This window comes from Loxodonta africana, chromosome 7 (genome assembly GCF_030014295.1).
Source record: "Loxodonta africana isolate mLoxAfr1 chromosome 7, mLoxAfr1.hap2, whole genome shotgun sequence".
NCBI lineage: Eukaryota > Metazoa > Chordata > Mammalia > Proboscidea > Elephantidae > Loxodonta > Loxodonta africana.
In genome coordinates, this window is record NC_087348.1 from 83,896,737 (window position 1) to 83,913,206 (window position 16,470).

Sequence of the window (16,470 nt, forward strand, 5' to 3'; positions counted from 1 at the left end):
GAGGGAGACAAATATGTGCACTGGAATTGTGAACATAGAATACTTCACAGTTTTATATATAAACCAAACCAAAAACCAAACCCAGTGCCATTGAGTCGATTCCGACTCATAGTGACCCTATAGGACAGAGTAGAACTGCCCCATAGAGTTTCCAAGGAGTGCCTGGTGGATTCAAACTGCCAACCCTTTGGTTAGTAGGCGTAGAACTTAACCACTACGCCACCAGGGTTTCTAAATCTTATATATACATATTTTCCCAAAGTAGAAGTTAATTTCATAAGAATTGCTCCAAAAATATTCAAATGACCATAAAGTTCTCTCTGCTATATTTTTAGTAGATTTCCCAGAATACGGGTACGTATCTCCCGAGTCTTAATGCAGTACACGACAGGGTTGAGAACAGGAGGGACTAATAAGTACACATAGCCCATGATAATGTGCACCACAGCTGGAACATGCTTCCCAAAGCGATGGATAATGGACACTCCCAGCATAGGAACATAGACCAGCAACACAGCACAGATGTGGGAGACACAAGTGTTGAGGGCCTTGAATTGTTCTTCCCGGGAGGCAATGCCTAGCACAGTGATCAGGATCTTCAAATAAGAGAGGAGGATGAACAAAGAGTCCAGTCCAAAGGTGATGAGAATGATAATGAGGCCATAGATGCTATTGATGCGGTGGTCAGAACAGGAAAGCTTGATTATATCAGGGTGAAGACAGTAAGAGTGGGACAACACATTGGCCTTACAAAACTTCAGTTTCTTAAGGAGAAAGGGTCCTGGGAAGATGACAGCCACAGCCCTTATCAAAAGCCCCACGCCTATCTTGACGATGGTGACTTTAGTCAAAATAGTAGTGTACCTGAGTGGGTTGGAGATGGCCACAAAGCGGTCAAAGGCCATGGCCAGTAGGATGCCTGATTCCATTAGGGAGAAAACGTGGATGAAGAACATCTGGGTAAGGCAGGCATCAAACTCTATTTCAGGGACATTGAACCAGAAAAGCTTGAGCAAAGTAGGTAGGGTGGAAGCACAGAGCCCCAGGTCACTAGCAGCCAGCATGGAGAGAAAAAGGTACATGGGTGCATGAAGTGACTCTTCCACCTGGATAACCACTAAAATTGTACAGTTACCCAGAAGGGCAATTAGGTACAGGGAACAAAACAAAATAGAGATCACTGGATGTGAGGCCTCCAGGCCAGGGAAACCAGTCAGAAGAAAGGGTTTGTAGGTACTGCTGTTGAAAAGGATCATGATATCTAATTTATAATACAAAGATCAGTAGTCACTTTTCTCCACAGTAAGAGAGTCAGGGTTAGCGTATCATCACCATTTTCACTTCCTAAGAAAAATTTGGAGTACAAAGGTCAATAGTTGCTTCTCCCTAAAGTGATAGAGTCTGGATTAACACATCATCACCATTATCCTTTGTAATGAATAAGTCTATATCATGAGCTTATGCTAGACACTACATAGAATCAGTTCACCTTCTTTTCAAAGCTAGAGTCAAAGAGAAGCTTGGAACCACTAGTAAACTTTGATACAACAAATCTTATAAAAACTCATATTAACTGTTTGATTTCCCCATATACAACTAATTTAAATAGGGCATGAAATATCCTGTATAAATAAAATATCTACATGGTTTTCAATATGAAATATGATTACATGTGCTGTGAGAGGACAACCTAATACTAATTTGGTAGATTAAAGTCTGAAGGAATTGGTAGGAAGTAGAAAAACACGCTCCTTTATTCTTGGCTTATATTATTTGTCTTCATAGGCATTAAGAAAATTGAGTGAGAGAAACAAAGGCAACATATATATGTCATCCATAAAGGATCCCTATCCAAGCAACACCCATGGTGGCAGCAGTCAAGAAATTAAACTACATATTGCATTGGATAAATCTGTAGTAAAAGATCTCTTTAAAGTGTTTAAAAGCAAAGATTTCATTTTGAAGACTAAAGTATGCCTGATCCAAGCCATGGTATTTTCAATCGCTTCATATGCATATGAAAACTGAAAACTGGGCAATGGATAAGGTAGATTGAAGAAGAATTGATTCCTCTGAATTCTGGTGTTGGCAAAGAATATTGAACACACCATGCACTCCCAGAAGAATGAACAAATCTGTCTCGGAAGAAGTACAGCCAGGGTGTTCTTTAGAAGCGAAGATGGTGAGACTTCATCTCACATTCTTTGGAGATATTTTCAGGAAGGCCCAGTGCCTGGAGGAGGACATCATGCTTGGTAAATTAGATGGTCAGAGAAAAAGAGGAAGACCCTCAACAAGGTGGATTGACACCGTGGCTGCAACTATGGGCTCAAATATAGCCACAATTGTGAGGATAACACAGGTCCAGGCAGCATTTTGTTCTATTGTACATAGAGTCACTATGAATCAGAACCAACTTGGCAGCACCTAACAACAACAACAACTACATTCTTGGCTTGTATTATCTGTAATTCATAGGCAGTAAGAAAATTAAGTGGGAGAAACAAAGGGAAGATATGAACGCCATCCATGAAGTTTCCCTATCCATGCAGAGAGGACTGCAACCTCTATCCCTGATTAAATTAAATAAGAATCTGTCTCTATACACAATTGCAGGGATGTGTTGCATTAAAATAGTCACTCCATGTGTGTCAGAGTAGAACTGTGCTCCACAGGATTTTCAATGGCTGATTTTTTAGGAAATATATTGCCAGGTCTTTCTTCCAAACAGCCTCTTGGTGAATTAGAACCTTTGACCTTTCAGTTAGCAGCTGTGTGTAAGTTAACCATTCGCATCACCCAGGGACTAAAACAAGACAATGGTTGAGGAAATCCATATAACATCCCTACCCCTGACATTAGCTATGTAATTTTGGTTAAATTGCTCTGCTATCTGAATTTTAGTTTAGCTCCTTTAAAAAAAAAAAAAATGTAAAGAATGTGGGATTAAATAAGTGACATTTTAAAGCACTTTCCCATGGGGAATTTTTAAGTAAAATTTTGTATCTATTTTTTTAACAAATATATATAGATGTAAACAGATATATATACATATATATGTGTATATATGGAAACTCTGGTGGCGTACTGGTTATGAGCTATGGCTGCTAACGAAATGGTCAGCAGTTCAAATTAACCAGGTGCTCCTTGGGAACCTTATGGGGCAGTTCTACTCTGTCCTACAGGGTTGCTATGAGTCAGAGATGACTCGATGGCAATGGATTTCTATATATGTGTATATATATATATATATATATATATATAATATATATATATATATATATAAAATTACAATGTTCCTACAAAGCAGCCTTCTGTGGACACTGTGTTTTCTATTTGAAATATAAACTGGAACGAATTATTATAAATTTCATTAATGCAATGGGAGCAAATATATTGTGTGTCAGGGAATGCTCCCTGGGAGGTAATATTAAGCCAATATCCAATTTAAGCTAATATACAAGGGTAAGTAGGAAATGCCCACAGGGCCGTGTGGTGGGAAAGGAGTACACTGGAAAGGGAGAAAAGTATGCATAAAGGCCATGCATCAAAAGAGAGGCTGTCACAATTTGGAATCTATAAATATTCGGAGAAGAGTTCTCACATGTGAAGAAAGGCTTGACTTGGAGAGTAACATGGAATAAGCTGGGGAAGTAAGCAACTTTAAGGAGTATTTGCATAATTTTCAAATAATGAAACAAATATTAGGGTGTTAACTTTAAGTGTGTATGTGTGTGAAAGTCCATGTATGTTTCGCTATGGTCAATGGGATTGTTACATTCATATTTTTAAGAGGTAATACTAAGTGCATTATGGAGAATTGATTGTAAGGGAGAATTTCATTGTTCACAAGGTTCTAACCCCGTCTCAGTGAAGCAGTAATTTACAATTACTGCTAAAATGTCTTTGGAGGTGTAGCACTTTACAAGAACGTTCCTTTAAAATTTACTAAAACTTTATGTGTTAAAAAAAAAATTAGTTTTCCCTTATTATGTAGGTGAGAAATAGAGCTTAGAGAAGTAAAGTGACTTACTCCAGAAATGCTACAAACTGGGAGGATTGGGACTTTAACTGGGTGGAGAAGACAAAGCATGGAATCCCTGAATTTTGCTACACAGGGTGTTGGTTCCTTACTTAGCTGTACTGTTGCATGAACACAAAAGCACAGACTCTCTTTTGTTCAGTAGTTGTGTGACCTTGAGCAATTTACTTAATCTTTTCAGGCCTAAGTTTATGCATATATATTGTGGTGATTAACAATAACTAATAATATCTAATGAATAGGGGTGCTGTAAGGAGTAGTAAGGCTAAGTGTGCTAATGAATTAAGTAGACAATATGCAAGAAACACTGTTGGCTTAGTGGTTAAGAGCTACATCTGCTACCCAAAAGATCAGCAGTTTGAATCCACCAGGCCCTCCTTGGAAATCTGATCAGGCATTTCTACTCTGTCCTATAGGGTTGCTGTGAACGGGAATAGACTCAACGGCAAGGAGATTTTTTTTTTTTAATGCAAAAAAAGATAGGTAATGTAAGCAGAGAGATGGAAACTCAAAGAAAGAATCAGAAGGAAATGCTAGAAATGAAAAAAAAAAAAAACTGAACAGCAATGAAGAGTGCCTTTTATAGGCTCATTAGCAGACTGAACATGGCTGAGGAAATAATGACTGAGTTTAAAGATATTTAGAAACTCACCAAACCATAAATTAAAGAGAGAAAAGACTGAGGAAAAAAAAAAAAAAAAAGGTAAAGCAATATTCAAGACCTGTGGGACAATTACAAAGGTAGTAACATACAGGTAAGGGAATTACCAGAATGAGAACAAATAAAGAAAGGAACAAAAGAAATATTTGAAGTGACTATGACTGAAAAATTTCCAGTATTTATAACAGACACGAAACTACAGATCCTAGAAACTCAGAGAATAGAAAGCAGGATAAATACTACAAAATTTAGATCCAGGTATACTGCATTCAAACTGCAGAAATTCAGAGACAAAGAAGCAATTTTGAAAAAAAAGCCAGGGAAGCACTTTATCTATACAGGTATTTTTGTTGTCACAGCACTAGATAACTATGACAGCCACATAACTATAATAAGAGATTTATGAATTACAGAAAACTTAATTAGAAATCTTGAGAAATAAAAGAGTGGAAATAAATATTCAGAGTGTTAAAGCAAAAAAAGAAAGCAACCAACCTAGAATATTGCGTCTGGTAAAATTATCCTTCAAAAGGAAAGGAAAAACAAGGACTTTCTCAGAGAAATAAAAATTGGTTGATGATTGGGCCAAAGGATGGAATGATATCGATTGAATCGCATCATCCAAAAATATGTCTTATAAATTCTGACCTCTAGGACTGTGGTTGAGGCCTGGTTGCACAGTGGTTAAAAGCTTGGTTGCTAACCAAAAGGTCGGCAGTTTGAATCCACCAGCCACTCCTTGGAAACCCTATGGGGTTCTGCTTTTATGTATAGGGTCTCTAAGAGTTGGAATCAACTCGATGACATGGGTAAGACTGTGATTATAATCCCATCTGAAAATGGGTTGTCTTTGTTACGTTAATAAGTCAGCATTACTGTAGGATGTGTTTTGACTCAATCCCTTACAAGATATTAAAGGAGAAGATTAAAGAATTAGAGATGAGGGGAGAGAGATGCCAAGCCGTAGAAACACCACCCAGGAACACATAATCTGAAGAGACAAGGACCTTTCTGCTAAGCCAACAGAGAAAGAAAGCCTTACCTACAGTCAGTACCCTGAATTGAGACTTCTAGTCTCCTAAACTGTGGGAAAATACATTTCTGTTTGTTAAAGCCAAATATCTGTGGTATTTTTGTTGTCACAGCACTAGATAACTACAACAGCCACATAACTATAATAAGAGACCTAATAATTATCAATTTTAGAACTCTGCTCATTGAGAAGATTTCCCAGAACAGTGACTGCCTCACCTATCCTGTTGCTGCAGCCATGTGACCAGGTTGCTCAGCTATTGAAGCTACAGCCGTATAACCACCACATGTCGTCCCTGATGATACAATATCATGGCCTTAATTGGAATCCTAGCCTTTATACCTGTGGATGTAACACCCTTTGGAAATAGTATTTTCTTTGTGATGTTAATAATGCAATATTAGTGTAAGGTTTTCCAAAACCTAATCACTTACGGGGTTAAAAGAACAGATTAGACACAGAGGCACAAATACACACAGGGGAGGTTGTGAGGATTATCTACAGGTCACGGAACCAAGGAATGCCCAGTTTTACCAATTAGGTGGACTCAATATGGTCAAGACCTTTATCTGCACTTTTAGCCTCCAGAACATTAAGAAAATAAATTTCTGCTCTTTAAAACCACAGACTTGCAGTTTTTGTGTTACAGGAGTACCAGGTAGCTAAGATAAACAGCAATGTAAAACTGACAAACATCAAAACTGGTTTCCACAGTCACTTAACTACATCACTATTTTACTAATCTATTTGTTTACTGCCACTCTTTCTTCCTGACACAAGAGGCATATAGTTTCTTAGGTCATTTATTAAAGCCCCCATTATTTAACAACCCATCCCCTATCTCTCATGCCTCAGTAATATTTCATAAAGTTTATTCAGCTTTTTTGTTGTTGTTGTTAGTTTTTTTAATACAGATGTCTACATGCTTCAAGGGAGAAAGGCCTGGCAATGTACTTCTGAAAATCAGCAAATGAAAACCATATGGATCACAACTGTCAGATCTGCAAGGGATCATGGGGATGCTGTGGGACAGAGCAGTGTTTCATTCCCTTATGGGGTTGCCAAAAGGTGGGGGCTGACTTGACAGCAGCTAACAAAACAAATATTTCAGCACATAGTTCAGGGCATCTATTATGAATTTCTTAAACTTTACCCATAATCCATAATGATATTCTAATATCTAAAAGTACTTTTAGACTTCTTAAAATTGTGTATAAATTTACCATATCTGAACTATATAATATTGATACAAGATCAACAGAGAGGCCATGTTCTAGACAATTAGTCAGAGATTTACAGATGTCCATCAGAAAGCTAAATGTAAACTATGATTATTATCTATGGCCTTGCTTCTAAGGAGTATGCATATTCCACTGAATCTTTTTAATTCTGTGGTCAGAAACTAGTCTCAATTTTGCACCCTGATGGCCCTCCAACATGTACAGGGAATTGGGGTAGGAGATGTCATCTTTAAAATGGCCCCATCCTGGCCAACTGCAGAATAACTTGCCAGGCTTCTCTGAGTCATTCTCTTGTCCTCTCTTGCAAATACCTACATTTTTTACTTGAGCCACTGTTTTCTCACTTTTACTTTGTGGTTTCCCAAAAATGCAGATCCAGAAGAAAACAAACAAAGGGAGACAGGTATTGAAAAGGAAGCCTATCACTGGGTACAGAAGGCAGTGAAGTGAAGAGAGTTGTGAAAATCTCTGCACCTAGAATGCTGCCTTAAGCAGCTGTTAGGGCCCAGAAAGAATTTGTCAGGAGAAAGAAGATGATCGGATGTATTGCGTTCCTTTATCTACCTCTCAGTGGCAGTTCTATAACCTTATGACAGTTATCCAATTGCATTAGCAGATTAGATTTTCCTGCCAACAGGAAGTGAGCCCCAAATGAAGAGGAAGTAGATAGCAGAAAGCTTCCATATTAGGTATTTAACCTGGACCTCATAACACAGTGAGATGCAAGTGGATCTTCCTTATGGTGAGAGGAGAAAACCTGGAATTTGGAATGTACATATTTCTAGTGAAAAAATCTGAAATAGTTGAATAAAAAAGATCACCCCGCAAGGACAATGGATCTATTGAAATTATCTAAAAAAAAAAAAAAAAGTGGAGAGGGATTGTGAGAACATCACACAGTTTATAATCTGTCTTTTCCCACTTCCTCTCCACTTAATCTGGCTTCTTCCCTACTTTCTGCTGATGCCATTTTAATTAAGTTAACTCATGATCTCTACTCACCAAACCCAATCTAACATCCCTGCCCTCATCCTACTAAAACTCTCAGCTGCATGTGAAAGTATTGGCCACTCTCTTCTCTGAAAACCCATATATCTACATGAGTTTTCGAAGATGAGAATGACTACCTTAATTACCTTCATATACCTTAAATTTCCTAGTTGCCTCCCTGACAGCTTTATTAGAATAAAAGCTCAAAGCATTATTGCCCCCTAGTTTTCCAAACTATAGGCATTCTGTTTTTCTTTCTATTTGTCCAAAAGTCTAAGCCTTTTTCTCACTACCCTGTTCAAATATTCCCTGTCCAGTTATCTGAAATAGCTAACTACATCTCATTACTGTATCACATCAGACATTTTTTTTCCTATAAAATTCACTCTTCTTCCTTACCAAAATCTGCTATCTCCAACTACCCAAAGTCAATCTCTCTTGCCTTTGGTTCACTTCTCCACCCTTCTTCCCTTTTAAGAATTAGATACCTCTTTTCCTTTCTACCCGTGGCTTCCTTTCCCATCTCAGACTTACTCAGGTCTGTAGGCCACTTGAGCTTCTCAGTCACTTCATTAACTTTCACTGCTTTGCTTTCTTCCTCTTGGCTAGAAAGCTCGAGATGGAACTAGTGTTTCTTGAGGGGATTAGATGATTACTAGCTCATATATCTGTGATAAAACAAGCTTTTTATTTGTCTTGTTTATGTAGAAGCCCAGGAAGTCTGAGGGGACCTGTGAGCCTAGGGAATACATGTTGCTCAGTTTGAGGCAGAGGGTATTTCCACAGAAACAGAGACTATCTCAGGGAATCTCAAGGAGGAGAAGATCAAAGAAGCCCTAAATCTATCTCAGATGACTGATTGGTTTAGATATACAATGAGGGGTAGGCAAATTCCAACTGAGTAAATCTTTAAATATAATAAAGGGTCTATGGATACTAAAAATGGAGTTCAGGGTACACCAAAATGAGCAGGCCCTAGAAAGTACCCGGAGTATGGGGTAGGATTCAACAGGGTTCTTCCCTAGATGCAAGGATAAACAAGAATTGGAAGTGTTCTTAGAATATTAATCAAATACTGATTCGAGTAACAGTTATGAGGAGAATATTTTAATTCAAAATTTGAGTGAATCAACAATATTACTTCAAAATATTGAAATCAAATTTGGCAGAATAAAAGATAAAATAAGATACTTAAAAGAATTAACATATTTTCTCCAAAACAAGGTGTACTAAGCATAAAAACATGTAAGTGCAAATATAGAATATTTGAAAACAATTGATCTCTCTGAAAATAACATTAAACCCATTGCTGTAGAATCAATTCTGACTCATACGATCCCATGTGTCAGAGTAGAGTAGTGCTCCATAGATGTATATTTCAGAAGAGGATTGACAGTCCTTTCTTCTGAGACACCTCTGGGTGGATTCATTCCACCAACCTTTTAGTTAGCAGCTAAGTGTTTAACCATTGCACAGTCAGGAACTCCAAAAATGAAATTAAAGAATACTTGTTTTTCTCAAGCAGAAACACATCAACAGCTGTCACAAAACACATCATAAAGTATGAAATTATCACTAAAGAGTAAATTGCAGAAAATGAAAAAAAAATTGGGTAATTAGAGGGTTAAAGTAGAATTTCAAAAAAGCATACTAAGAATTTTATAAGGAGGAAAATATTAAAAATATGACTGTAATTTTCCAAAATTAAGGAAATGTATAAAACTTCAAATTTATAGGGTACTTGGTATACTAAATAGAAAAAAAAAAAATTAAAGAAGCAAAGTGAATGTAACAGAGATAATTAACTACCACAAAGTCAAAGTAAAATATCTAAAATTTTCCTGGGAGTGTCAAAGTCCCTGGAAGGTGCAAAGTTTAACAAACTAAGCTGCTAACCAAATGATTAGAGGTTCAAGTCCACCAAAAGACATTTCAAAAGAGAGTCCTGGAGACCTACTTCACATAAACCAGCCACAGAAAACCCTATGGAGCACATTCCTATCCTGACACACATGGGGTTTCCATGACTCAGAATCAGCTTGAAGGCAACTGGTGCTGGTTAAAATCGTATCAGCTACAAAGTGATCGGAATCATATCGCTGTGGCACTAGCCCGGGAGAGCACTGAGGCAATGTTTGTCTCACTCGCTAAAAACGATTTCCCACCGCACATGGATTTTCTAAACGTATGCAGCTAGTGAACTGCCATCAAAAGGATTGTTCTTTTTTACATGTTTGTTACTCCTTCCTCACTCAGCTTGTCTCTAAAGCACTTGAAGAAAATTGAATACTCATTTTCTCTCTTTGTGCATTTGGAATCCTTAAATACCTAGTTATCATAGCTTGGGAGAAGAAAGTGAAAAGACATACAAATATATATTTTTTTAATTAACTTTTATTAAGCTTCAAGTGAACATTTACAAATCCAATCAGTCTGTCACATGTAAGTTTACATACATCTTACTCCCTTCTCCCACTTGCTCTCCCCCTATTGAGCCAGCCCTTTCAGTCTCTCCTTTCGTGCCATTTTTGCCAGCTTCCCTCTCTCTCTATCCCCCCATCCCCACTCCAGACCAGAGTTGCCAACACACTCTCAAGTGTCCACCTGATTTAATTAGCTCACTCTTCATCAGCATCTCTCTCCCACCTGCTGACCAGTCCCTTTCATGTCTGATGAGTTGTCTTCGGGGATGGTTCCTGTCCTGTGCCAACAGAAGGTCTGGGGAGCATGGCCACCGGGATTCCTCTAGTCGCAGTCAGACCATTAAGTTTGGTCTTTTTATGAGAATTTGGGGTCTGCATCCCACTGATCTCCTGCTCCCTCAGGAGTTCTCTGTTGTGCTCCCTGACAGGGCAGTCATCGATTGTGGCCGGGCACCAACTAGTTCTTCTGGTCTCAGGATGATGTAGGTCTCTGGTTCATGTGGTCCTTTCTGTCTCTTGGGCTCTTAGTTGTCGTGTGACCTTGGTGTTCTTCATTTTCCTTTGCTCCAGGTGGGTTGAGACCAATTGATGCATCTTAGATGGCCGCTTGTTAGCATTTAAGACCCCAGACGCCACATTTCAAAGTGGGATGCAGAATGTTTTCATAATAGAATTATTTTGCCAATTGACTTAGAAGTCTCCTCAAACCATGTTCCCCAGACCCCAGCCCCTGCTCCGCTGACCTTTGAAGCATTCATTTTATCCCGGAAACCTCTTTGCTTTTAGTCCAGTCCAATTGGGCTGACCTTCCTTGTATTGAGTGTTGTCTTTCCCTTCACCCAAAGCAGTTCTTATCTACTGATTGAGCAATAAAAAACCCTCTCCCTCCCTTCCTCCCTCCCCTCTTCGTAACCACAAAAGTATGTGTTCTTCTCAGTTTTTTCTATTTCTCAAGATCTTATAATAGCGGTCTTATACAATATTTGTCCTTTTGCCTCTGACTCATTTCTCTCAGCATAATGCCTTCCAGATTCCGCCATGTTATGAAATGTTTCAGAGATTCGTCACTGTTCTTTATCGACGCGTAGTATTCCATTGTGTGAATATACCACAATTTATTTACCCATTCTTCCGTTGACGGACACCTTGGTTGCTTCCAGCTTTTTGCTATTGTAAACAGAGCTGCAATAAACATGGGTGTGCATATATCTGTTTGTGTGAAGGCTCTTGTATCTCTAGGGTATATTCCGAGGAGTGGGATTTCTGGGTTGTATGGTAGTTCTATTTCTAACTGTGTAAGATAACGCCAGATGGATTTCCAAAGTGGTTGTACCATTTTACATTCCCACCAGCAGTGTATGAGAGTTCCAATCTCTCCGCAACCTCTCCAACATTTATTATTTTGTGTTTTTTGGATTAATGCCAGTCTAGCTGGTGTGAGATGGAATCTCATCGTAGTTTTAATTTGCATTTCTCTAATGGCTAATGATCGGGAGCATTTTCTCATGTATCTGTTGGCTGCCTGAATATCTTCTTTAGTGAAATGTGTGTTCATATCCTTTGCCCACTTTTTAATTGGGTTGTTTGTCTTTTTGTGGTTGAGTTTTGACAGAATCATGTAGATTTTAGAGATCAGGTGCTGGTCTGAGATGTCATAGCTGAAAATTCTTTCCCAGTCCGTAGGTGGTCTCTTTACTCTTTTGGTAAAGTCTTTAGATGAGCATAGGTGTATGATTTTTAGGAGCTCCCAGTTATCGGGTTTCTCTTCATCATTTTTGGTAATGTTTTGTATTCTGTTTATGCCCTGTATTAGGGCTTCTAGGGTTGTCCCTATTTTTTCTTCCATGATCTTTATCGTTTTAGTCTTTATGTTTAGGTCTTTGATCCACTTGGAGTTAGCTTTTGTGCATGGTGTGAGGTATGGGTCCTGTTTCATTTTTTTGCAAATGGATATCTAGTTATGCCAGCACCATTTGTTAAAAAGACTATCTTTTCCCCATTTAACTGACACTGGTCCTTTGTCAAATATCAGCTGCTCATACATGGATGGATTTATATCTGGATTCTCAATTCTGTTCCATTGGTCTACGTGCCTGTTGTTTTACCAGTACAAGGCTGTTTTGACTACTGTGGCTGTATAATAGGTTCTGAAATCAGGTAGAGTGAGGCCTCCCACTTTCTTCTTCTTTTTCAGTAATACTTTGCTTATCCGGGGGTTTTTTCCCTTCCATATGAAATTGGTGATTTGTTTCTCTATCACCTTAAAATATGACATTGGAATTTGGATCAGAAGTGGGTTATATGTATAGATGGCTTTTGGTAGAATAGACATTTTTACTATGTTAAGTCTTCCTATCCATGAGCAGGGTATGTTTTTCCACTTAACTATGTCCTTTTGAATTTCTTGTAGTAGAGCTTTGTAGTTTTCTTTGTATAGGTCTTTTACATCCTTGGTAAGATTTATTCCTCAGTATCTTATCTTCTTGGGGGCTACTGTGAATGGTATTGATTTGATTATTTCCTCTTCGGTGTTCTTTTTGTTGATGTAGAGGAATCCAAGTGATTTTTGTATGTTTATTTTATAACCTGAGACTCTGCCAAACTCTTTTATTAGTTTCAGTAGTTTTCTGGAGGATTCCTTAGGGTTTTCCGTGTATACGATCATGTCATCTGCAAATAGTGATAGCTGTACTTCCTCCTTGCCAATCCGGATACCCTTTATTTCTTTGTCTAGCCTAATTGCCCTGGCTAGGACTTCAAGTACGATGTTGAATAAGAGCGGTGATAAAGGGCATCCTTGTCTGCTTCCCGTTGTCAAGGGAAATGCTTTCAGGTTCTCTCCATTTAGAGTGATATTGGCTGTTGGCTTTGCATAGATGCCCTTTATTATGTTGAGGAATTTTCCTTCAATTCCTATTTTGGTAAGAGTTTTTATCATAAATGGGTGTTGGACTTTGTCAAATGCCTTTTCTGCATCTATTGATAAGATCATGTGGTTTTTATCTTTTGTTTTATTTATGGGATGGATTACATTAATGGTTTTTCTGATATTAAACCAGCCTTGCATACCTGGTATAAATCCCACTTGATCAGGGTGAATTATTTTTTTGATATGTTGTTGGATTCTATTGGCTAGAATTTTGTTGAGGATTTTTGCATCTATGTTCATGAGGGATATAGGTCTATAATTTCCTTTTTTTGTAATGTCTTTACCTGGTTTTGGTATCAGGGAGATGGTAGCTTCATAGAATGAGTTGGGTAGTATTCCGTCTTTTTCTATGCTTTGAAATACCTTCAGTATTAGTGGTGTTAAGTCTTCTCTGAAGGTTTGGTAGAACTCTGCAGTGAAGCCGTCCGGGCCAGGACTTTTTTTTTGTTGGAAGTTTTTTGATTACCGTTTCAATCTCTTTTTTTGTTATGGGTCTATTTAGTTGTTCTACTTCTGAATGTGTTAGGTTAGGTAGGTAGTGTTTTTCCAAGAATTTATCCATTTCTTCTAGGTTTTCAAATTTGTTAGAGTACAATTTTTTGTAGTAATCTGAAATGATTCTTTTAATTTCATTTGGTTCTGTTGTGATGTGGTCCTTCTCGTTTCTTATTCGGGTTATTTGTTTCCTTTCCTGTATTTCTTTAGTCAGTCTGGCCAATGGTTTATCAATTTTGTTAATTTTTTCAAAGAACCAGCTTTTGACTTTGTTAATTCTTTCAATTGTTTTTCTGTTCTCTAATTCATTTAGTTCAGCTCTAATTTTTATTATTTGTTTTCTTCTGGTGCCTGATGGGTTCTTTTGTTGCTCACTTTCTATTTATTCAAGTTGTCGGGACAGTTCTCTGATTTTGGCTCTTTCTTCTTTTTGTAAGTGTGCATTTATCGATATAAATTGGCCTCTGAGCACTGCTTTTGCTGTGTCCCAGAGGTTTTGATAGGAAGTATTTTCATTCTCGTTGCTTTCTAAGAATTTCCTTATTCCCTCCTTGATGTCTTCTATAACCCAGTCTTTTTTCAGGAGGGTATTGTTCATTTTCCAAGTATTTGATTTCTTTTCCCCAGTTTTTCTGTAATTGATTTCTAGTTTTTATTGCCTTGTGGTCTGAGAAGATGCTTTGTAATATTTCGATGTTTTGGACTCTGCAAAGGTTTGTTTTATGACCTAATATGTGGTCTATTCTAGAGAATGTTCCATGTGCACTAGAAAAGAAAGTATATTTTGCAGCAGTTGGGTGGAGAGTTCTGTGTAAGTCGATGAGGTCAAGTTGGTTGATTGTTGTAAGTAGGTCTTCCGTGTCTCTATTGAGCTTCTTACTGGATGTCCTGTCCTTCTCCGAATGTGGTGTGTTGAAGTCTCCTACTATAAATGTGGAGGTGTCTATCTCACTTTTCAATTCTGTTAAAATTTGATTTATGTATCTTGCAGCCCTGTCATTGGGTGCATATGTATTTAATATGGTTATGTCTTCCTGATCAATTGTCCCTTTTATCATTATATAGTGTTCTTCTTTATCCTTTGTGGTGGATTTAAGTCTAAAGTCTATTTTGTCAGAAATTAATATTGCTACTCCTCTTCTTTTTTGCTTATTGTTTGCTTGATATATTTTTTTTCCATCCTTTGAGTTTTAGTTTGTTTGTGTCTCTAAGTCTAAGGTGTGTCTCTTGTAGGCAGCATATAGATGGATCGTGTTTCTTTATCCAGTCTGTGACTCTCTGTCTCTTTACTGGTGCATTTAGTCCATTTACATTCAGCGTAATTATAGATAAATAAGTTTTTAGTGCTGTCATTTTCATGCCTTTTCATGTGTGTTGTTGGCCATTTCATTTTTCCACATGCTTTTTTGTGCTGAGATGTTTTTCTTAGTAGATTGTGAGATCCTCATTTTCATAATGTTTAACTTTATGTTCGTCGCGTGCCGCTCCCGAGAACCGGGTGGGCTCCCCCTCCCCGGGGTCAGCTCAGGAGAGCGGAGCAGCTCCCCGGGCCTGAGCTGCGACTGCGTGTCCCGGCTGGGACGCCGCTCTCCCCTCTCCAAGACCAGCCACTGCCTCCCGGGGACTTCTTCCACTGGCTGCGACACCACGCCGCCTGCACCAACCGGCTGGGCCCGCGCGAACCGGTTGGGACCGCCCCGGGGTCAATTCAGGCAGATGGAGCTGCACCCCGTGCCCACTCCCCACCCGTGCCCGCCAAAATCGCGGCAGGATGGCTCCCCAGCTGGGACGCTGCTCTCCCCACTCCAAGACCTGTCACTGCCTCCCGGGGACTTCTCCCTCCGGCGCGCCGCGCCACTTGCGTGAACCAGCTGGGCGCTGCCCACACGAACGGCAGGGCCCCCCCCGGGTCAATTCAGGGGAATATAGCTGGTCCCCACGCTCGCGCCAGACCGCTCCCCGCCAAAATCCTGGCGGGACGGCTCCCCTGCTGGGACACTGCTCTCCCCACTCCAAGACCAGTCACTGCCTCCCGGGGACTTCTCCCACCGGCTGCGCCGCCATGCCGCCTGCGCCAACCGGCTGGGCTTCCTCCCGGGATTAGTTCAGGGGCTAGGGCTGGGCCCCTTGTCTGTGCCATCTGCCCCCCTGGGCTCTGCCCCAAATCGGGCTCCGAAGGTCACCTGACTGATATGCTGGCTCCTGGCTCTGAAAACAATCGCTGTCTTCCCGTATTTGTTCATTCTCCGTCTCTAAATCTGTGTTTGTTGTTCAGAGTGCGTAGATTGTTATGTATGTGATCGATTCACTTGTTTTTCCGAGTCTTTGTTGCAAGAGGGATCCGCGGTAGCATCCACCTAGTCCGCCATCTTAGCCCTGCCATCCATACAAATATTTTTATGAAGCAAAATTGATTTTAAAAATTGCCGTAACTATCCATAAGCTGACAATGCATATGTTTCTTCTGTTGCCATATTTTGCTAAAAAAAAAAGAAAGCTTAAAAAAGGACAACCCATTTACATTGTATGATTGCTACTCATACTGATCCCATGTGTCACAGAGTAGAGCTATGCTTCACAGAATTTTCATGGCTGTAAGCTTGACTGAAGCAGATCTCCAGGCCTTCCTTTCACAGTGCTGCTGGATGCATTCAAA

The 16,470-nt window shown here is 39.2% G+C and overlaps 1 protein-coding gene across 1 annotated transcript; it reads right to left on the reverse strand.

The window, feature by feature from the left end:
* Positions 1-323: 323 nt before the first annotated feature.
* On the reverse strand, positions 324-1,573 carry LOC100661954 (olfactory receptor 51L1-like). The gene has a single exon (XM_003421456.3). The coding sequence runs from the start codon at positions 1,254-1,256 to the stop codon at positions 324-326; it is 933 nt and encodes a 310-aa protein (XP_003421504.2). The 5' UTR covers positions 1,257-1,573.
* Between the last annotated feature and the right edge of the window lie 14,897 nt (positions 1,574-16,470).

What these genes read in the sequence shown, in the direction of transcription:
- LOC100661954 (XM_003421456.3), bottom strand. Translation starts at nt 1,256, where the DNA reads ATGATCCTTTTCAACAGCAGTACCTACAAACCCTTTCTTCTGACTGGT.